Source organism: Struthio camelus, chromosome 17 (assembly GCF_040807025.1).
Source record: "Struthio camelus isolate bStrCam1 chromosome 17, bStrCam1.hap1, whole genome shotgun sequence".
In the NCBI taxonomy this organism is placed as follows: Eukaryota; Metazoa; Chordata; class Aves; order Struthioniformes; family Struthionidae; genus Struthio; species Struthio camelus.
Window position 1 is genome coordinate 4,570,418 of NC_090958.1, and position 22,008 is coordinate 4,592,425.

The window sequence follows — 22,008 nt, forward strand, 5'->3', positions numbered from 1 at the left end:
CTTTTTCTGATTAAAGCAGACATAGGAGGACCTCTGTGCAAAGCAGCACTGCCCGGCAAATGACAGCAAGAGGCTCTGAGCTTGCTAAGCCAGTCGACCCCAAAGCCCAGCCAGTCTCAAGTTCAGTAGCTCTTCCCAAACACGGAGAGCACAGCCTCACTGACACCGCTACGGCATCATCCACAGCTTTAATGTCTCAGCACCAGCTGGTTCTCAAAAGTCGTCCCATACCACTCAGTTAGGTTTGACATGCAGACCCGTGGCAGTGGTGTGGGGCAGCAACACACACACACACACACACACACCCTGTGGGGCTGCAGCCTCCCGCTGACATTATCCCCAACACTTTGGGCTGAAAAGCAGACTAGTCCTTGTGGTCCCAAAGAAGAGAGCCAGAGCCAAGCACCATCGCGTGGACACAGCCATAGCGGGGGGCTAGCTCCAAGGCAGTAAGTTTGAAAGGACCCATTATGACAGTCAAGTCCTTTTTGAAACAGCAAGCAGCTGGCTTGCCAGAGCCACATTATAAAAGGCTCCAGACAATCTAGCCCATGAGTGCTACCCCAAAAGTCTCGGACACAGTCTCCGTTTGCTTCTTCCCCACAGATCTTCATGAAAGTAGTAATGATGGCAACAACGCAGAGCGAGTTCCCAGCCCACTTCTGGTGGCCAGTTCCCCTTTCAACACAAGCTTCGTAACAGCAGACCGATGGTAACATTTAAACCATCCCTTTGGAGTATAGTAGGATCTTTAAATTACTCAGCAGATGGAACTGAGATCAACAAATCCACTGTTCTGGCAGCCCTGATAACACTTGCATTTAAAAAGAAATCAGAAGTCAAATTCATGCTGCAGGTGTCAGACACACAGCCCGGGAAACAGAAGCCTCCACCAGATAGAGCAGATCATCTCATCACGTCGTGTGCCAGCTGCTGCCAGCTCTGATTTGGACTCTGTGTTCTTCAGCTTTTTACTTTTCTGTGGAGCTCACGGTTCATGAGGTGGAAAGACGTCCAGACAAGGAAGCCTCCACGCAGCCATGCCTTGGGTAACGAGGAGGTTTTTCTTCAGCCCCCCTAGCACTCTGATGGGTGACAAGTTTTAAGAGTGGTTTGCTAGAAGCAGGAATGAAACATTGCGTCTCACCTTGCACGTGTCACTGAAGAGCCCTCGGGAAGCTGGTGTGGGAGGTGACCTTGGAGGAGGTCCCGTTTACCTCCCAGCCTCACTCTACAGTTTTGCACATGTAAGCAGAACAGTAGGAGGTCTGGTTACTTGCTCTACCAAACTCCCCATAAAGCTGCTTGTGAAAGCATATTCCTCTGTTGTTACTATCTTTGGATATATTCATATCAACAATGCAGAAGTGAAAATCTCCATGACACATTCTCTGTCTCCAGGGCCAACAAGATCCACATCCAGATGAACATCACTAATTCGCACTTTACTAAACCGTCCCCCCTCTAATTTGTATGTAAACTCAGAGTTCACAGCTAATGTGCTATACTAGGCAACTCTGCAGGGAGGATTTATACTACCTAAGGCTTCAGGATTACCTCCAAGTAGAACGAAGAATATTTAGCCACACAGACAGAACTGCTGCCATAAATAATTAAAAGACATTTGCTCTTGTCTAACAGATGAACAAAGGCCATGAAAAAATGTATGAACCTTGTTATTTTTTAATTATCTGTCCATTTACTTCCTCAATCCTTTAGCATCAAGTGACTAACATGAATTTGCACAGTTCCTCTGCTGTGCAATAGAAGAGCCAATAGAGTTTGGTGGCACTTTGAGCAAGGGAACAAGAAGTCCCCGCATCTTCGCAAGGCAGTATGCAGGAGCACAGGTGCCTATGGGGACTCTATAGGGAAAGGTATTGGATGAACCAACCATGAGGCATGAACAACCTTCTTTGGCTGAGACAAGCCAGGACAAAGGCAAAAGTGGCATAAATCTTGCTTTTGACCTGGCGTTACTGAAGTTTTGTTTTTATGAAGAAGAAGGAAGAGAGAGGGCATGTTTCCAGTTAGAGAAACAACCAGCGCGAGGTGCAACAGAGAAGTAAAATCGGAAGGGACAAAGAATGTACAAAGAACGGAGCTTCCTTCCCTTCGTACTCCTCCCTTTCCTCTTCCTCTCCTTTCCTAAAACTTCCTCTCTTCAACGCTGTATTTCTGCCCTGGTGGCCAGCTGGACGGGCCCCTCCTGTCCTCACAGGGGACCATGCTGCGGGGACATACAGCCCGCGCTCTGCATGTGGCTGACATCCCCAGGCGCCTGGTGTCCTCGTGGGGACAGGACAGCTCTGTGACAACGAGGTTAAGGCTCCATTTTCTCTAACAGACGGCATTTCCAGGCTAGAGGATGCGTGACAGGGTGTTTCCTGAGCGGGGATGGCCAGGAAACTGTCCTCCTGTCCTCCTGTCACCCACTGGAGCTCTTTCACTTTATGGAAATGAATATTCCTCAGAGCAGTAACTCGGACCAGGGTCTCCCTCACGCCAGACGGGCACAACGACCATCCTTCAAGACGTGGGGGCTAAGCCATCTCTCTGCAGTATGGAGTCCCACACTGTCTTGGTGGTAGAATATCTTTGATGGTGAAAGCCTTGCTGAAAGGTGCACAGGCGCTTTCCAGTTCAACAAAATTACCTTTGGGGTTTTTTCTGAAATGAGAACCTGCTGCACTGGAAGTCCCCTAAGCAGCTCTATTGGTATCATCGTCCTTCTGAGCCCGGCCTGTGGAAATACATCCTTGCTACCACCACCAAGGGGCAGCCACCGCATCAGACCTGGAGCCGAGCACCTCCCATCCCTGCCCCGTCAGGGACATCAAGGCCCTCTTCTTCCGCGTGCAATGGTAACAGCGCCCTTGCATACAGCTATTTAATACCATCTCAGGTCTTGGATATCTTCCTAAGTGTGTCACCAATCATACATTGTTAATCACGTTTAAACATTTTCCAGCCTCAGGTTCATCTACGATTTCACCAGTGCAAGGAGGGGAGCTCGCAGATAGGTTGCTATCTCTTCTTTAGATCCGCAAGCAAAAGGAAAAGGAAACACTGGAAGAACACAACGTGCCCCAGGCTTTCTCTTCTTCTTGGAAAGTGGTCAGAGATTTTCACAGGACGCTCCTATATCCCTGTCAACCCTCTCGCAGCTAAACCTCAGTAATGAGAACAAAATGACAAGGGACCTTGTTCCAGGGAAGGGGAGCAGCGATCTGGATGGAAACAAGGAAGAGAGGTGCAGGGCCATGCTGGGAAGGCCCGGTGCACAGACAACACCCTCCCTGCAAAACCTGCAGCTGCACCAGGATCACATAGGGCCTTCAGTAATGTCCCTACAGATGTATAAGCTCTGCTAACCCCATTTGAAAACCAGCTAGGTTTTGGAGAACCCAGTCAATAGCTGTCGAGGCTGAGCTGCCAGACAGCAGGACTTGGACACCCTCACATTAATGCATGCCCTTATGTGCATCTAAATCTGCTTGACCCGCCTGTGCTCAGCTTACTCATATGTAAGAGGATCAGGGTTGGTGTAAGTTACAGATCTTCTTCCAATTCCACAAAGGTCAGAAAATGCCAGTGGAACGGAGGGATGCTAAGCAAGCAGGCAATCTTCTAGCCCCTTAGACCTGCTGCCCAGCATGTAATTGGGAGCCTCGCAGGTGGAGAGGTGAAAGTAGGTCACAAGCAGTCCAGCTAAGCTTACATCCTCTTGCCACCACTTCTGCATTCGGTTGTAAAACTTCTTCCTTGGGCACTGACAAGCACATAAGGCAAAGCCCTGGCGAATACGCCTCCACTAACCTCTTCTTGACCACTTGGCATTCGGGGGGTGCTGGGAGAGACATTCTAAGGGTTTGAACTGGAAGGAAAGACGATGCTGCAGTTAGTCTTTTGGTAGAGAGCATTTTTAAAAGTGCAAAAGACGACAAGAGCGAAGCTTGGCCTCGATAAACTTTTGAATTTCACTTAACAGTAACAGATTTTTCTAACTACATGAAGTAAACAGCCAGCCAGCATTAGGACAAGTAAAACCATCAAGCACATTGTGTTTGGGTCTGCTCTGAGGGCTGGAGGGCTCACAGATAACTTGCACGTGGATCTTCAACTGCATGTAACAACGGGATGCACACATTTACAAACCAGACTAACAATTGTTACAAAGGCTTCTGTAACCAGTGGTTATTTTCTCCCAAAGTAAGGCAGGATGAATTCCTGCACAAGAAAAGGTATATTTTATTTGACTGTGTGACCATTAATTAAAAGCTGAAGTTTATTAGCACCACTCAATCCTTCTTACGTCATAACGAACAGTGAAGCTGCAAAGACTAATTAGTGGGCTGCACAGTAGCTCGTGGCTATCCTGAATGATGCTGGTTCAAATCTGACACAAGCTTAGTCCAAAATGTGTAAGAACAGCAGCACTAAGAGGAAAGGCCTATTTTCCCTGCTTCATATTTCTGCAAAATACTGGCGAGAGGCTAAAACGCTGCGTGTCAGAGCAGCACAACGCACGGCACAGTGCACAGCCACAGCAGTGCTTGCACTGGGAGCTGGCTGGTCCCGGGGCAGTGGTGACACTGAGATGTTGCATTGGGTGGTTGAGCAGTCCCAGCCCTCTTTGCACTTTTTCCTTTCTTTGCCCCTCTTCTGTCCACTTGCTGGCAGCAAGGGTCTTTCCAAACATGCCAGAGCACACAGGTATCAAAGCACTGTACTCCTCAAGGGGGGGGGCCAAACAGAGCTCATTAATGGGCAAACAACCATAATAGCTCATTTCCTGCAAATGGAGAGGCAATCTAATCAGTCCCGCTCGATGACAAATAGGCCCATCACTGCCAGGGCTCACTCAGGCGTTCAAACAAATTTAAAGCACTAAACAGTTACTCCGACCCTGCTGATTAGTGCCTGGAGTGGAAACCCTTCTGCCACCCACTAGTGATGGACTCTGTCACATATGGGTCCATGCTCAGCTCGTGTCACCATCGCACCCCAATGGAGCCTTTCAGCAGCAGCACATTCATGCTCCCAAAGCTTACAAGATACAAAAAAATAATAATTTTCCTTTGGCTTCCACCCAGTTTTTACAGCTCCCTCACTGAGAGCAGATCCCACGCAGCGCAATGGGATCGCCCCTCCTGAGCTGCTGCTCCAGCCAACACAAGAACAAGAAACTTGGGGACACGCAGTGGTTGCCAAACATGCCTCATCCCAGCGTAACGGTGTGTCCTTACTCCAGCCCCATGTCAAAGATGTGGTTTCATGCGATGCACAATCCGGTGTAACTGCAGGCTGTCATCCAAATGGATGCTACACAGCTCTTTTCGCCCTTCTCCCACACCCCAGAACGTGATTCCAGCCATGGTCCCTGTGATCACACAGCTGCAAGATCTGTCAGGTCAGCAAGAACCAGCTTCCTCAGGAGCTGCTCGAGCGGATGCAAGGGCAACAGCAGCAATAGGAAACAAGGCATAGGAGCAGGCCAGATTAGGTACAAGGTGAGCTCACACCCCCAAGGTTTAATAAACTCCTGTGAAGCATGAAATCCCCCCGCAAGGAGTTCTGTATTTAATGAGAGGGAAACAAATGGAGACGGAGGGACGTGAAGAGGAAGGGTGTCAGCAGTCTGTACAGCAATGCAAAAAGGTCTGCAGTGAAGTGCAGCATTTCGCACTCTGTTTCACAAAGGGCAGAAAAAAGTAAAACGAATATGCAAAAAAAAAGCAAAACAAAAACAGCAAAATAGAACAAAAATACCTAACCCACTCTCCCCCAGCCGGGCCAAGACACAAAACCAAGTTCCTCAGCTTAAAATCTTAAAACGATGAGCAGGGACTGTGTCCCCCCTGCTGCGTTTGGGAGGCTATGCCAGACCCCACAGCACTACTTGGGGGAACGTTCTTATTTCCAGCCTGTATTTACTCAGAGCGAGTTTGCAGCTCCACATCCTCATGCCAGCTCTGTCCTTACGGCTCTTCTCTTTTGTATCGATTCCAGCTTGAGGCCATTTCTTCTGAATCCAAGTAATTAAACCCAGGGGCGTGCGTGTAGTCCCAGCGTATCCTGTGCAGCAGCACTACCTACACTGGAAATACATTCAGACTTAACCTCCTGAGTCCCCTTCCAGCTTTGGCACAGGTATGAACAAGAACACTGAGATTATACATGCTCATTCACGAATATAACCAGCCCTGTGGGCAACCTCATCTCTGCAGTGCAATCCCACACCTCTACCAACACAAGCTACCATCCTCCAGTGCCCATGCTGGCTGCTCCACGAGCACAGCTGGTTTCCCTGGGCGGTTTCCAAACATCTGGCAACTCAACACAGTGTCACCTGCCAACCTAAGTGCCAACACATCGTACTTCTGAGCTGATCCTTTCTACTCTAAAGGATGTGCCTGCAACCAGAGAAGCTACTTGCAAGGGTGAAGCTGGCGGCTCTTTGTGCTGGAGAGACCTTTCCAGCCCCATGCCACAGCGCTGGCATTGCCAGCGTCACATTGGGAATCAAGGAGGAGCACAGGCAGGTCTCCCGGTCAGTCTGGTCGTTTGTCAGGATAACTGAGCCATTCCCACAGCTACAGGTCTCCTGCAAGGTGCATCTGAGAGCCCCTGCACATCAAGGAGATGAAGAGCTGACCGAGCAGACAAGCGAGGGAAGGGGAGCTGCAGTCCACCTCCATCACACCAGCAGCCCTGTGCGGGAGATTTGATGAGTGGGGAATAAATGACATGGAAAACCGCAGTGTTTCTTTTTCTGCTTTACTCAAAAGAGCTGCAGGTGAAGGGCTTTGGGCTCAGCCAGCACCTGCACACTCAGCTCTCTCCATAAAACTGTAACTCGCAGCTAGGGACACCACCAGCCCGGCAGTCACCGAGGAGCGAGCACAGCGGGCTCTTGCTAGCCCACCCCGAGCAGTCGCACCGCCACTCTCTTGGGGCCCCCCAGCACAGCCTGCCATCCTGTTGGAGACAAACAGGGGGTAACTGCAAGCAGAAACCAGCCGCAAAACCACATGCTCCTTGGAGAAGGGACTAAAACCTTAAATGTCAGCTGGAGAGCGCAAAGCAAGTCGTCCTCTTCGGACGATTTCATGACAGGATGCGGACACCTCCAGGGGAGACACGTGGCCAGCTCAACTGCTCGTGCAGTCCCTCTTCCTCCTCGTTGCCCAAAGCCACGGATAACAGCGGAGCTCTTCTCTCTGCTACGTACACCCCATGCCAGTCTGCCAGGGACACCCGCAAGGTGCCGCGACACAGCTGCACGCACCCTGTATTGACTCGCCAGCAAACAGACAGAAGCATTCGGTGGCCTTGATCCCACAGGCCGTGCTTGCCTTCTGCGAGGTGGAGAGATGCATCTGTGGTGTTTAAGTAGTAGTCACACAACAGTTCCTGCTGCACACGAACACATCCGAATCCTGTCTGGTACCAACAACCTGCCCTAACGTCACCGGAGCAACGGCTGTAGCCAGGGTACAGCTGGAGCATCGCCACAGTCACACTGGATGGGTGCTCAGCAGAGATGAGCCACAAAGCCAAGCTCAACAGGGCTAATATTTTGGGGGGCATCTTTATATTCTCAAACAGGACAGCTCCTTTCTAGAGAAGGGGCGGTGCCTGTGTTTTACTTTACAACTTCAGGGATGATATAGACTGCTTTTTTTCCTGAAGATGCTTTAGATGACTGGCCTGGGCTGGGGAGGAGGTTTCAAGAACTGCATCTACCATGATGCAGAGCAGGGAAGTCAGAGCCACCCTTCAGTCACCCAAGACTTTGCGAGGACAGGTGCAATCAGGGAGCTTCTATCAGCACTTAGAGGCTCCTCTGGCCGGGTTAGTTTTCTGCTGCATGAGCAAACATGAAGTTCCCTTTAAACCCCCGTGAGCAGTGAGCACAGCACTAACAATGAGCAGGAATGAGACACACACTCTTTGAAAGCTGCTCTGCAGGACTAGGAAGCCAGATGGGAAACAGATGCTTTTCAGCAGCTCACTGAGGTCCATTTACACTACGGTCTCCACATTACAGGTGCCACTGATGACCTGCTGCAAAAATATCCACCAAGCTAGCAATTCACCCCCGGAATTGCTCCCCCCACCAGCAGCCTCAATCCAGGTTCGGCTGGGAAAGGGCCCAGGAACAGAGCAGGGCAGTTACCCTGATGCTGCTCTGCTGGTAGCATCCTCTCCCATAAAAGCGCTGCGTTGGCTATCAGTGAAGCCTAGTCAGTAAAAAAATAAATAAAATAAATCAATTTCTGCTGTACACAGGGCCTCTACTTAAAGACTCATATGGATGGAGCTCCGAGTTCATCTCAGATTTTTCCAATTCCAAATGCATTTCTGGTCTCTAATTACACCAGCAGGCTGTCAAGACGGCCACTTTCTCCATAATTATTCCCCTTTGTTTTTAAGGCACAGCTAATAAGCCCGCATTGTTAGTGACGGCTGTTGATTACCTCTGATGAGGAGAGCATCTCTCGCCTTAAGCTGAGCTGCTCTGGCCCCAGCTCTGCACAGTGAGAGCTCAGGCAGGCCAAGTGCCGTTACAGAGTGCCGCGGAGCGCCACCACTTCCTCTAGCACCTGCGCGCCCTTTGGGCCGGGTGCTTTTACAAAAGAGTCTCGCGCAAGCCCCTGCACATGTGTGCAGGAGAAGAACTGGGATTGCTTTGAATGAAACCAAATGGACGGTCCTACCCCTCCACATGCAATTCTGCTGGCTGCAAAGCCCCCCAGAGCTGCCGGCACGCTCGTGCCTTCGGCACGTCCCACCTGCAGACGGAGGGAAATGCCCCCTTCCCTCACCAGCGAGCAGCCCTGAACTTTGAGGGCTGCTAAGCTTCGAGAGCTCCTTTCTGCAAAAGATGTGGCCTGGCTGGCTTAGGAGGCAATGCATCACTCGCAGTTTTCAAAGCCAGACCTGTATCAGGCAGCGGTTACACAATATATAGTGCTCTCTACCCTATGGGCTTATCCTAGCAGGCTCCAGAGGCTCAGCAGATTGCAAGCAGCATCCACCAGTTTGCAAAGCCTGCGGTGCATCATCTTGGGCATGCAGGTATCTGCACAGCTGGCTGGTCTAGGGAGGAAGAAACATCTCTCTCTTATTTGGCAGCTGAAGGGGTCACTCTTTCCATGCTTCTTGAAGCAGTACTTGCTGCTCTGGTAACAGGATGGTGGGTACCCACTTAGGAAACCGTTTCAAGTAAGCAGTCATCACATACAGTTTTGTTCATCTAGGCCCAGAAGCACTCACTGCTCTTTAATTCAGGGCTCCCACAGCCCAGGGGGAACAGATGTCAGAGCTGCTGTCTTGCCAAGGCTCCCCCTGCTAACGGGAGATGTCCCTTGGTACCACTGGTGAAAAAGGAGGGTTTCCAGGTTGATCCCGAGTGGAGGGTTAGGAGAAATGGTTCATATCACAGCGCTTCTGTATGTAAAGCTGGGACCATCTAAATCACCTTAAGGGAAAAACATTTGTGAAGAGTTATTTCCAATTAACCCACAAATCCAAACATCACCCTTTTGCAATCGGCAGACGGTGGCAGAGCTACTGCAATTAACCTCCCTGCACAAAGGAAATGTTAACCCTTCAACGCAGGCAGGACTGGGCAAACCGGCAGAACGTGATGGAAGCAAAGGTCAGAGAAAGCAAGCACATTAATGAAAGAGGTAGCACAAGAGAACAGGCAAAAAGTTCAAAAATCTTCATTCCCGGGAAAATTGCTATGTTCCTTCTCCCCCCAGGGAGGATACTAAAAATCCTTTTGCAATATTGCCAAAGGGTGGAAAGGCTTTTTTCTCTTGGCAGTCACAACGGGGATCTTTCCTTTAGGGAGTCCTGAGTGTTTTCCCTTAATTGTCAGCGAATCCATTCCTTGCTATAACGCATGCAAAACACTCACACACCTCCTTTCTGCTCTTCTGCCAGGAGGTGAAGACTCAGGGTCCAAAACGAACCCTGCTAATGTAATCCGGCAGTCTTGGATCAGCACTGTCAAAAGGCAGGAGGCAAGCACCGTCTCCAAGGCACGAAGGACAGGGCAACTCCTGGCAGCTCCCAGACTGCCTGCACAGACCCTCCTTTGAGGGAGCAACAGGAGCTGAGGCTGAAGCCCACCAGGAGGGTGGCCGAGGCTGATACCTTCTTGTTTCCTACATACGGACAGATTACAGACCCGATTGGGCTTTTCAAGCGGCGCAATTGCCCCAGACTGAAACAGTCGCAGCCAAGCCGGGTGGGAGGAACAGCAGGGACCATGTAGAGGAAAGCAGGGAGCTGCTGAAGAGGGATGCTGTAATGCCCCCAAACACAGCTCATCAATCATGAAGACGATTTCTTCATTTCAACTGCTGTATTTCAGAGGAGGATCGAGGCAAGAAGTACAATCAAAATACAAAGTATGACAAGCGAAAACAAATAGAAGGTGACAGCAGTGAGCCTATACAAGGAAATAAGAAAATACAGAGAGCTGCTAAAGGAAGCAGTGTCTCCAGTGAGAGAAAATCAACAGTTGAAAGCTCATGTCGTGCACAGCCGCCTTAAAAACTACAGACATCGTTCAACTCTGATAGCAACTAACACAAGAACAAAAAAAACAAGGAACCAGTGGATTTATCATCACTTCCTGCCTTCACATCCAGGCGAGCTGCATTTCTAGGAGACGGGCTACCCAGACGCAACTCTATCACACAGGAGAAAAGAGATGGGTTGGGGGTCCGAGGATTTAACGGGACAGATATTAGATACTGTACTCGATCCTTGGCTCCCTGCTGTTTGCGGCTGCCTATGCTAAGGAAAGGAGTGCCATAAATCTCATGTAAGAGCCCTCCTGGGAGATTTCTAAATAAATCAGGAAGAAAGGCTGAATCAACATTTCAGCGTTTGGAAAGCAGGCTAGAGCGTCGCGTGGCCTCAGCAACGTACACCACCTTTTCCTGATGACTACGTGTGCATGTTCCCTCCTGGAAATTTAACATAACATTAATTATATAGCAGGCTTGATCTTTACAGCAGCTTAAGAGATTCATTTGAATAGTTTCTAACGGGGCCATCAAATACATAAATACTGCTGGGAATGTAGCTGCATAAATGCATTTCTTCATCTATTTATTTGATGGCCCCGTTAGAAACTATTCACACACACGTGTGCGTCGTTTTAGATGCTCTGTCATCTGCAAGCCCAATGCACTCAGGAACTAAAATCAGCATTGTGCAAACAGCGGGGACTCCTGCTTGCTGCCAGGTGGCAGCCCTGGATTTGACTTTCAATAAAAGAACATCATCCATGTTAACATCAAACATTAATGATAAATTACATTTGCTGACATTTCAGAGCAGGGGAAATCCAGGCCTTATTACTGTCCCCACCACCGAATGCTCCAAATGGACCTGGCAAGCGTATTTAATTCTCCTCTGGAAGCAGGATTATCGTATTGACTAATTTCTACTGCAAAGTACTTTGAGGTCCTCAAATTAAATTAACTAGAGATGAGCTAATTATCTTTATCAGCTACCTGCTGCCCTTTTTCGCACAGCAGGTGTGGTCCCCGTATGCCTGCTAAGCGGTCTAGACAATATTCACGTAGCATAAGGAGGGCTGTAACTGTAACCCACTGCCATAACGTAGAATAAGATGCTTCACTCTTCGGAGAAAGATTTCAGCACCTTGGGTTTTCTGCCTTAATTTGGCCCAAGCCAACATCCCTGAAGCCAAAAGACAAGTTCCCATCAGCTTTAATGGAAGCAGATCAGGTCTTTTATGTACAATACAGAAGAGTATATCTCCTTCCTTTCATTTTCACGTTTTTTCCATTTGCTCTCCAATCTGCAAGGTCTGCATCAGCTTCATCTTACAGACACACAGAAAAAAACAATTAAAATCAACCCCAAACCTTCAGACTGAGTGGTTTTGTTTATAAGAAATCTCCTGCGGAGCAAAAAGGCTGGGCTAGCTATCCCCTGGACTCCTCATTAAAAGTCATCACATTTTAGATATACTTCAAACATTTCCGTTTTGGTGGACTTAAGTCCTAAATTTTTGTGGAAAACAACTATTACAGCACATGGATTTTCAAATGAAAAGCAAGGTGTCCTTGGAAAATAGTTTCCCTTCTGGAAGAAGTATTGGATTTTCAGAATGTAACGTGCTTGCCAGAGTCTCTTTTACTGGACAGTTTCTACATTAGGTTTTACAGGAAATTGATTTCAAAAGCTGATGCATTCCCAATTTTTCAGTTCAGTTTTCTGATTTAAAAAGGTAAAAAATATTTGTGTTTTTCTCCTGGTTCTCCTTCACCACCTCCACTGCTAACCTTGGCCACGGAGCAGTGGGGAAGCTCTCCCCAGCCTAAGGGCTGCATCTTGTTCCTGTCCCAGGACACTCAAGAAATCATTCATTGGACAAGAAATTTCATCAGACAAGAAATCCTTCATCCCCATACTTGGGGGAAGCAGCTCAGCAACATGGCCTCTCTTCCTCCAACTGGGAAGGGCAAAGATCCCTTTGGATGTGCCAGATATGCTCTACATCTGGCATAGGCACGTGCACTCTGTAATATAGTGCAAGCTTTATATATTGTTAACGTGAAGTTTGTCCAAAAGCATTATTTTTTCCACCAAAAAGCAGAAAAGCCCAGCTAGGAGAACAATGCCCATTTCCCACTGGCTGGGTGAAGCACCATTGCAGCGCCTCTGCAAGATGCTGTGCCAGAAAAAGGAGTTGCCAAGAGAGACGTTAAAGGGAGTTTGGGAGGACAAACCCTATATTCACCAGAATGGAAGAAAAAAAGCCATCCTCCTGATTTAGGCTATCCCCTTCAGCAGGGCTCGGTACCACCTGCCATCCATGACGGGAGTCTTTACTCTGCTCAGCCTACTGAGATCAGCTGGGCACCACCTTTCATGGGAAAGGTTAATGAAGAATATCTGAAACTATTTAAAATCACATGTCTATTTTGTGTCTATAATACAATATAGTTTACATTTTATATGTGCATTCCCATGAATAATACCCTGCGCATTCAAAGTGCCCAGGAAAAAAAAATGCAAGAGCACATGTGCCTGGTCGCTGAATACTGCCCTGTGGAAAGATACAACCGTTTTGTTGGCATCAGATGGAAAAGGGCATTTCAGATGGAAAAGGACATTTCAACAGCTGGGCAATAGTTTTGTGGAAACAGCACAGAGAAAAACTAAGGAAACCCCTGAGGACATGTTAATTTAAAGGTTTCTAAACTGCAAATAGTGTGTTTTGTGCTCTCCCTCGTTCACTGTTGCAAAGACACAAAGCTGGCAGGGTTCTTTAGAGGTTACCTAACTTCTTCCCAGTCCCAAAACACACTCAATTTGAAATTATCTCAGACACCCTTGGGAGATATTTTCCTCACTTCCTTCTAAAATTGTTTAACGAGAGAGAGTCTGCAGTCTCCCTACATTAAGTCCTTACAGTTACAAAGGTTTTCCTAGCATCTGGCCTTGGCCGTTACTGAAGTTCCCCTTCGGTTTCAGCCGTGCCCTCCACTGACCATCTTCCCCTCAACTTCGTGCAATAGGAATCAGGCCTGTTTCAGTCAGCTTTTTGTGAGAATAATTCTGGTTTAAGGCATTCTGTTCTTCATTGAAACCTCGTTACGTAAACTGCTGTGCATGCATGTACAAACCTATGCTTAGACATATATCCTTATGTCATGTAGCTATAAAAACAGCTTGGGAAGAAAATCAGAGGAAAGTGAACAATCCGGATTTGGTAGAAAAGCTTTTTTTTTTTCCCCTCCACATCTGTCTGAAGCCTCCTGTAAATCCTGACCTGCTTGATTTTTGATTTGGCCTATTTGCATTTCTTCTTTCCTGGCCTTTTGCTTAAAAGGAAATTACATTAAGATAAAACAACTTACTGTGATAGTACGCTTGAGGGTACGACAGAGCCACGTGTACATGCACAGGGACCACATCAAACAGCGGCTAATGCTAGTGCAGGGCTCTGTAAATACAATTTCACACCATATACTGTTAAAAATAAAACAGGACCAGCGTTCCCATTAGGGAACTGGTGAGTTTAAGCACTTATATCTAAAAAAGGTGAGCTGACTCATCTCACCTGACTTGTGATAGTCAGAAATGAGAAGTCCAAGCCTGAGGAAGTCTCCCAGGCTTCCCCCTTGGGTCAATGGCAAGAAATCAGCACATTCAGAGGCAAGTTGTCTGCCAATCTGCAAAATCTAGTTTGGGAAGACGTTCTCTGAAGATGCTCAGTTCTCTTCAATGACAACAAAGAAAACTTTGGGTCACTAGATCGGGCTGCAACTTTTACATTTTAAATGGCTACAGTTAGGTGAGACAAATCCCACACTGAATGAAACAGTGACTTCATTTCTAATTAATTCTTGCATGATTTTTGTCTTTTCCTTCTTTGAACCTACTCAGTTATCTCAAACTGATCCAGAAAAGCAATAACTACACTGGACTACCTCAGAAGTTCAGGCATGCATCACCCATGACTGGTAGCTCCCAGCCATGAAGAGACCCTCTGGCACTATAATAAAACACAGAGAGCAATAAAAGCTGTTATCATTCCCCAAATCATCCCATTTTTTAATTAGGAGTCTGGTTTCTACTTAGGTCTTCCCTTGATGAGGTAGCATGAACATAAAAGTTGCCCGAATTGAAAAAAGGCTGTAAAACTAAATTCGGTAAATCTATGACAAAGCGGGAAAACAGCTACTTTCAGTTGCAGGAGAGAAGACAGCCAATCACTGCAAAACCACAGCAACACGATTCAGACGCATCACCCTGCCTCCTCGAGGGCCGCTCTACCCAGTGTCACCCTCTACCACCTCCCTCACTACGTTTGACAACGAGGACCCCCGACACGGAGATCTGTTCGGCTTTGTCGCAGGATCTACCCCAAAAATAGCAATAAACCACTAAATTTTTCAGTAGCGCTCCTAAGCAGGGATTTCTGTCCCAAATCGGTGCTGATTTGGGCAGAGGATCAATTGTCTTATAAATCACAGCTCTCCTGTGCACTGAGTGAGCAGCACTAAACTCTTGGCGGGGTTTTATTATAGTAGGAAATTCCCAAAATAACGGGCCAAGCAATAAAAGGCAAGTGCTTTTAGTGCAGAACCTTATAAGATAGCCTACCGCCAATGATACTTGTTACTCACAGAGAAATGTTTCTTGGAGAACATTTCTGCACTTCATATTAGGTGAAACAAAGTGCTGGCAGGGTGGGTCAAAGGACAAACAGGGAAACATTCACATTTTGTTTTAATTGCGACACATTTTTGCCTATAAGAAAAAAAGAAACTGATTGCCTGAAATCAAATAACAGGTCCAAAACAGACCATCTACAGCAGGAACTAATTCACCCCTGCTGAACAAACCAACCAAACGCCTTTTTGATGTTAAAAGGGCCCAAAATGCTAAAGAATAAAATATCATAAAACTAAACCCTTGCAACACTAGAATGTATATTTGAACCGTGGGTGAATTCTTTTTTTTTTTTTTTCCAACATCTGGCGAAGCGGAAAGAGAAAGTGCCATGCACTTTACAGGGCTCAAACCGACAAAGGATGCAGCAGATACGTCTTGAGAGCCCCTTCGGAGACACCAGTTCAGCTCTCTGCCCGGCAGAACATGCAGCGCCGTCATGCAAACACCAAGGATGGGCTAGCACAGCCCGTTTTCTCTTGGGGGATTCAGGCTTCTGCAGGAGGCTTTATACAAAACCACAGCACGGGAAGACACCTCTGCGGCTACAAGACACCCTCCATCACTCCCAAACGCATTGCCAGACAACCTGAGCGCAGGAACGGTGGTGCGTGGCAGCTGAAAAACCCATGCCTCCAGGCGCCGGAGCGCACACGCGGCTCACTGGATCATGCAGCGATACCCCGAGGGCTGATGAGACGAACACAGGCCTCCATGCGGAAGCCGGGAAGGCCACTGACCCTTCTTAAATTTATTCAGACAGCCGGAGTTGCAGAAGGAACGCCCGGATCCTGTCTCCCAGCAGCCCCTACCCTTCATGCCCACCGCTGGACGGCTCTCGCGGAAGCTAAGCGCTACATTACTATTAGGACGGAGGAGAAAAACGTCCTTATTCAGCAATCAGCTATAAGGCTGCATCGCTGCACTTACAGGTCCGCATTTCACATTATAAATTCTCGCCCCATGCTGTCCCCAGAGCACTACGGCTCTGAACTCGCAGCAACCATCAAACCACCTCGTTACCAGAATGCACCACTGCTCACTTCAGGCCGCGGAGCAGCCCTTAACTCCATCCGCGCCAGAAAGAGAGAGCGCCTTTCACAAAAGGGGGAAAAAAGCAACACCACGTACTGCCAAGTGAAGCTTCTGCAGAGGCTGTCTCCGAAACGATGCAGAACAGGCTTTAGGAAATTTAGGCTGAAAACTGAAGTGGTACTATCTCCGGGGAGAGAACGGTATTTGGAAGCTTGTCCCTTTAAATATTGCTGGGGGTTATTTTTAGGACACTTGCTTAAAGCATGCATCAGAATTTATTTCGTTTTAGAAGAAACTCGATTACACGTTCTTCTCACGCGGCTACGTTACAGAGCACCCCGAGAGCTCAGGAATAAAACCTTCGAGATTTACACCGATGATCACGCGCCCTTGTGAGGTTTCTATTTTCTCACCCCCTCTGTTGTGGGGCGATTGGACTTTCCCAGCCTTTAATGCTTCACTAATCTCGAGGGAACTGGCAGGTCCAGAGAAAAAATGCTGCATCAATCACATTTAAGGGTACACGAGCAGCTGCGGCAAACCTGTTACTGCATGTCAGCCCGTTAAATGAACAGTTCTGATTTTGGGAACTGCAGCTGGAACCGCTGTCAACTACTTCCAAGCATCACGAGTTTATTCTTGACAGTCCTCTCCAACTTCTGCTGGATTTCACGGCTTTTATAGCAACAAAGCAAGGGCTTATAGTCTGGTTCTTAAAGTCATACCCACTCTCTGGGCATGCATATAAAAAAAGAGCGACTGTCAAGGCAGTCCAGGTGGAAACAGCACGAAAAGTGAGCTTTCACACACTACGCGCATGGGGCAGAGGAAAATAATACTGGCCACACACATGCACACAAAGATTTCAACTCCCGTTTGTGTTTACAATCATGCTTAGGGTAAGAACCGACAGTTTGCCAAGAGGAGAACATGCACATCATATGAACAGCGCTGTTTCACTGGAGGGGAAGGCTTTGCCGAGGTCTGGCTCAAAAGGGGCACCTCAATTTCTGTTATCAGATCCAGCGTTCAGATGGAGCCAGGACCCGCGTTTTGACACGAAGGTTATGGTCAGTAACTATCAGTACTCATCCTTCAAACGCAAATACCCGACCCATGCATTAGCATAGGCATATGCCTGTTATCAACAGAGCTCCTACTATCACTGAAGTCTCTCCGAGTTCAGGTACACCTTCTGATCCAAGCACCCAAACCTGAGTAAAAGACACAGCTCAGCAAGGCTGGAGCTGAATAACCTGCTGCATACGAGCACGTCTGACGTAGGCGCCTTGAGTGCCGGACGAACGCACAGCTCATCGTCCAGGGTGAGGAGCAGCAGCTCGCCAGACTGCGGCCACGGGGCAAAAGGAGACACCGAGCCGCGCTGCTAATGAGCTACCGAAACGCCCATCGCTGCAGCAAGCTCGGAGACGAAAGCAGGAGGAAATCTGGAAATTTAAGTGCCGAGCACAAAGGCCTTCTATGCAATTACTTAAATCAGTACAACTCCTGATGGGGGCAAAAGCTCTTCCCACCAAGACACCCTACTTGCTTTGCTGGCAAGCCCTTCACTCAGCTACATTTTAGTTAAATGTCCATTGAAGTAACTGCAAAAAAGGCTCATAGCTAAACAAAGACCCTTTCAATCAGTCTAAAATTAATGAGTCTTTACAACTAACTACATCTCTCCCACCAATGCCATGGGCCTTCTCCTGCAAACACTTAAGTCACAGCCACAGAGCTCCTCACGTAAATGCGGGAAAAATTAGTCCTGAAGTTCCCTACTAAAAATACATTGCAGATTTATCACTGAATTTAATGCACTGTACTAGAAGAGGAGAGTTACTGAGCAAACTGCCTTAGTCCCTCAATCAGCAGAAGATACCTGGGAAATATTGCCCTGTTGCATTACCGTTGTGTACCAAGATGAAATTCCTTCTTGTTTGCTTTCTATGAGAAATACTCAAATCAGTTTCCATTAATTATGTGGCTACTTTTGCTTTTCTTCTAGCAGTCTGACGCTATGTGTTTGAGCACACTGGGCCTCAGTTGACATTTTAGGAGTGTGGAAAGCATATGATACACTCAAAATGACAAGAATGAAGTCAGTTCTTGCTGAGCAGTAGAAAAGAAGCAGGTGAATAAATGGTGAAAAAGGCTGCGGGCAGTGTGGGACACTCAGTGCTGACCGAGGGGAGCCATAGGGAAGGATTCAGGGAAAGACCTGGATAAAAATGGTGAATGAGAGGACCCAGAAGGAGAAAAGCTGTCTCCTCCTGGCACACGGAGCATCTTTACACCAATGCCGGGCCTCTTGCGTCACGGGCTCTGCCTTTAGGCCTGTTACTGAGCCTGTTTCCAGAAAACCATACAAGATTTTTAAAAATACATCTTCCCTTGCAACTTTGATCTTCCAAAAACTTAGCGTGGAAGAAAACAACACAACAAAGTTAGGCTGATTATTTCAGTCTTGTTTCTAGTATAACTTCCTTGCCCAAGTTTGATGAAATTCTAAAACAAAGACACAAAGTATTTTCTGCTTTCCTCTTCTAGAGTGTCACCTCTAACATACAAAATAACTACAAAGTTAGAGGGCTATAGATTTTAATATGACATTGTGTTTTTTTTATTATTATTCATCCAATCTTGAAAGCCTCTATAGTCCTTAATTTTCTTTGCAGCTTTATGCATATGTGCTACATCCATCTCCAAAACCAACGAATAAAAATGTTAGATTGATTTACAAAATACACAGCTCTTTCAATAGCATGAGATGTACTAAAACAACCCGTATTCCAGCTCCTCCTTTAAAAGCCATCAGAAACATTGCATTTGTAGCTGCTGAAATCAGCTTCTCTCTGGTTTAATTACAGAGATCAGGGCTACGTACAACTAGGAAAAAGGGCTGCCCCATTCGTTTCTGCAACGGGTAAAGTGACACCTCTGCCTACGAGTCTGCAAACTCCAAGGATCGTTCATATGTGGAAAGTTTCATAGGTTTGACTTCATGAACTTATACATTAGTTTGTCACGTGTGTTACCAACATCAAGATCTTTCTCAGATGGTGGCATAGCCCCCACACACTCATCACACGCACAGGAACGAGCACAACCATTCAGGCTGCAAAATCAAGCACTTGGTAAGTGCTAAAATTTAGGTTGCTCACGCATGCTAAATTCACCCCACCTTGTGCATTTTAGCAGCTGGTAATTATATAATTACATACTGTTTTTTCCACAGCACTTCTTCCTCATTCAGTGTGCAGACGGGCTCAGCTCTGCAGTTGAATCAGGGATGTATTGTGGAAAACATCGCAACTGCAAGGCTCCAGTCAAGGACGATCTTCCTCCCGTGAGCATCTCAGCAGGCTCCAGACCCTAATTTGTTCCCTTCCCCTTCCGCCTCCTCTCCGCAGCTCATCTCCCCTTTGCATTCGAGTCAGGGAGATTCCTCCCCTCCCCAGCTCGGGAACCGCTCCGCACAGCCCTGGCAGATCCTCCGCTCGGCGTCACATCGACCAGTCTTTGGCGAGTTGGACTCACCCAAAGACATCTACCCCTGGGAAAAGCCAGTTTCATCTCCTAGCCTTGCACTGGAGCAGCTCAGCCACGTTCTGGGAGCGCTGCCTGCACGGTCTGACCAGCACCAGCAAACGGGAGGGACAAAACCTGCAGAGAGAAAACGGGATCTTTGGAAATTTCAACTGCTCAGCTCTTAAAAGTTTCTCATGGAAAAGCGCAAAAAGTCCCTTTTCACAGGCCTCTTCTCGACCACATCGGAAAGATTACCATTTTCAGAGTGGCAAAAGTTGCACAGAGTTGCCCCCTTGCCAAATTTCAAGTCCTTGCTTCAAATCACACGGGAGGCAGTGTGATAAAACCTCCTTAAAACAATTCTGATGACTTTGGCCCGCGTTGAAAAAACATATTTTTCCCTCACCAGAAACACTCCCATATTCCAAAAGATCAAACAAACTAACAGCCATAAGTATACAGCTAGGACATAAAAAACCAAAATAGATGGGTAAAGTTTAATATAATTACAAGGAAATGGAAAGAGGGTCCTATAACGGGAAGCACAAAGGGTAACAACGAGAGGTGCCTATAATATTTACAACAGCGACGTAAGACCACAAGGGTGTCGAGAAGCCCTCCCTCTGCACTGAGAGAGCATCAAGAGTATCTAAACTATCTCCGGCAGCTGCTTGTCCAACCCTTTCTTAAAGACCCTGCTTCCAAATGCTCTCCAAACAGCATGCTCTGATACTCACGTATTTGTATAGTTGGAGAACTAGTCTCAGCAGCTCTCAGAGAATTTTCTTGCTCCAAACTAAAGAGATTACCTCTGCCCCCTGCAGACATGAAAAAGAAATGCTCACCGTTCTGAGATGCAAAAACCTGCAGCATGTTAGAAAGCATCTGTCATACTCTGATAACCAGTCTCCTTTTCTTCTAACAAGAAATTTGATTCTGTCACGCTTCCTAGATTTCCAGGTATTCCTCACAATTCTTGTCATGTTTTCCATTGTTTTAAAATATAATGCCCAAAACAGATTGAGTATCCCCCCCAACACAAGTAAAACTCGTCTCTTGCATACAACACCCCTCCGAATACAGCCATGAATAACACTGTAGTGTTGGAACATCTTCAAGCTGCAATTCACACCTGCTATATATCTGATACGACTCCCAAAACAATTTTGAATCCCTGCTGCTTTGCCAGTTATTCCTCATTTTGCATTTCTTTTTTTTTTTTTCTTTTCACAGATACAGTAATTTGCACTTAGTTTTCCTGCATTTCATCTTACTGGTTTCTGACCAGTTCACCAATTTCCAAAAATCCTTCTGAATTTTGACTCCTCCTGAACTTGAATCCTATCTTCCCTTTCAGAAGTGATTTACACAACGTCTGCGAAGCAGGAAAATCCTCAAGATTTTCAAGAAGAAATCCCATTTAGCTTTTTAAACATTCTCCTGCCAACTAGGTAACGCTACACCTTCTCTCTATCCCTATGCACCAAAAGAAGAATTACTTCAGGGCTAAAAAATAAAGAGGGATAAAAATGAAAAACATTAACAGCATTTTGCTCCTCTCTTTAGACCTTCTCATTCTTATCCCACCCATCCCATCTAAGTTTATTCTTAAAGACAACCAGTGAAGCCTGTCCTTGTCCTCGGTCCTTCTGATAAATGGCATCACGTCCAGCAGCTCCACGAAGGGATTCCCTCCTTCTGGCAGCAACCTTTCCATGTTCCTCACCACTGTAACCTGCTTTGGATGCAAACTAAGCCAGCTACACTCTGACACAGGATATACTCACTTTTCTAGTCGGTGCATCAGTCCCATAGTGACAGGACAAACACAGAGATCAGGGCATCAGCGCCCTGCGCCTGGTGCTGACCTCTCAGAGCGCGATTCTCCCAGAACGGGCGAGCAGGGTGGGCTGGCCGAATGAAGATGTGCTCCTTCCTCCAGAAGGGAGGATGCCATCCGACTGCTCCAGGACGCCGGCAATGTCTCCTCACCGCACGATTTCCGCTTGGCTCCCCTGCTCTGGTGCCGCTGCTGCCCTCAGCAGCCCCGGGACGAACGCCGGGCGGCACGGCTGCAAGCGGGGCACTTGCATTCCCCAGCAACGCGGGCTGGGGCACAGCTAATGTGGCTCCTCTCAGCCAGGGAACCAGCTTGGGAAAGATCGCTTTTGCTAGTAATTTGGTCCTTACCAAAGAACA

At 47.4% G+C, this 22,008-nt stretch overlaps 1 protein-coding gene across 7 annotated transcripts in view; it reads right to left on the reverse strand.

The window, feature by feature from the left end:
• The window catches only part of OSBP2 (oxysterol binding protein 2), a 167,240-nt gene that overhangs the window by 71,960 nt on the left and 73,272 nt on the right, over positions 1–22,008 (reverse strand). The window contains exons 1-2 of one of the 7 annotated variants that reach the window (XM_068910961.1): positions 20,547–20,574; positions 19,819–19,944 (exon numbers count right to left, since the gene is read on the reverse strand). The exons of 3 other annotated variants lie outside the window; for them this stretch is intronic. In XM_068910961.1, coding sequence (XP_068767062.1) covers positions 19,819–19,828 — 10 coding nt within the window. In that variant the 5' untranslated portion in view covers positions 19,829–19,944; positions 20,547–20,574. Of the gene's footprint in view, positions 1–15,980; positions 16,261–19,818; positions 19,945–20,546; positions 20,698–22,008 lie in introns of those variants that run through there. 3 more of the 7 variants (XM_068910959.1, XM_068910962.1, XM_068910960.1) reach the window with 3 other exon arrangements.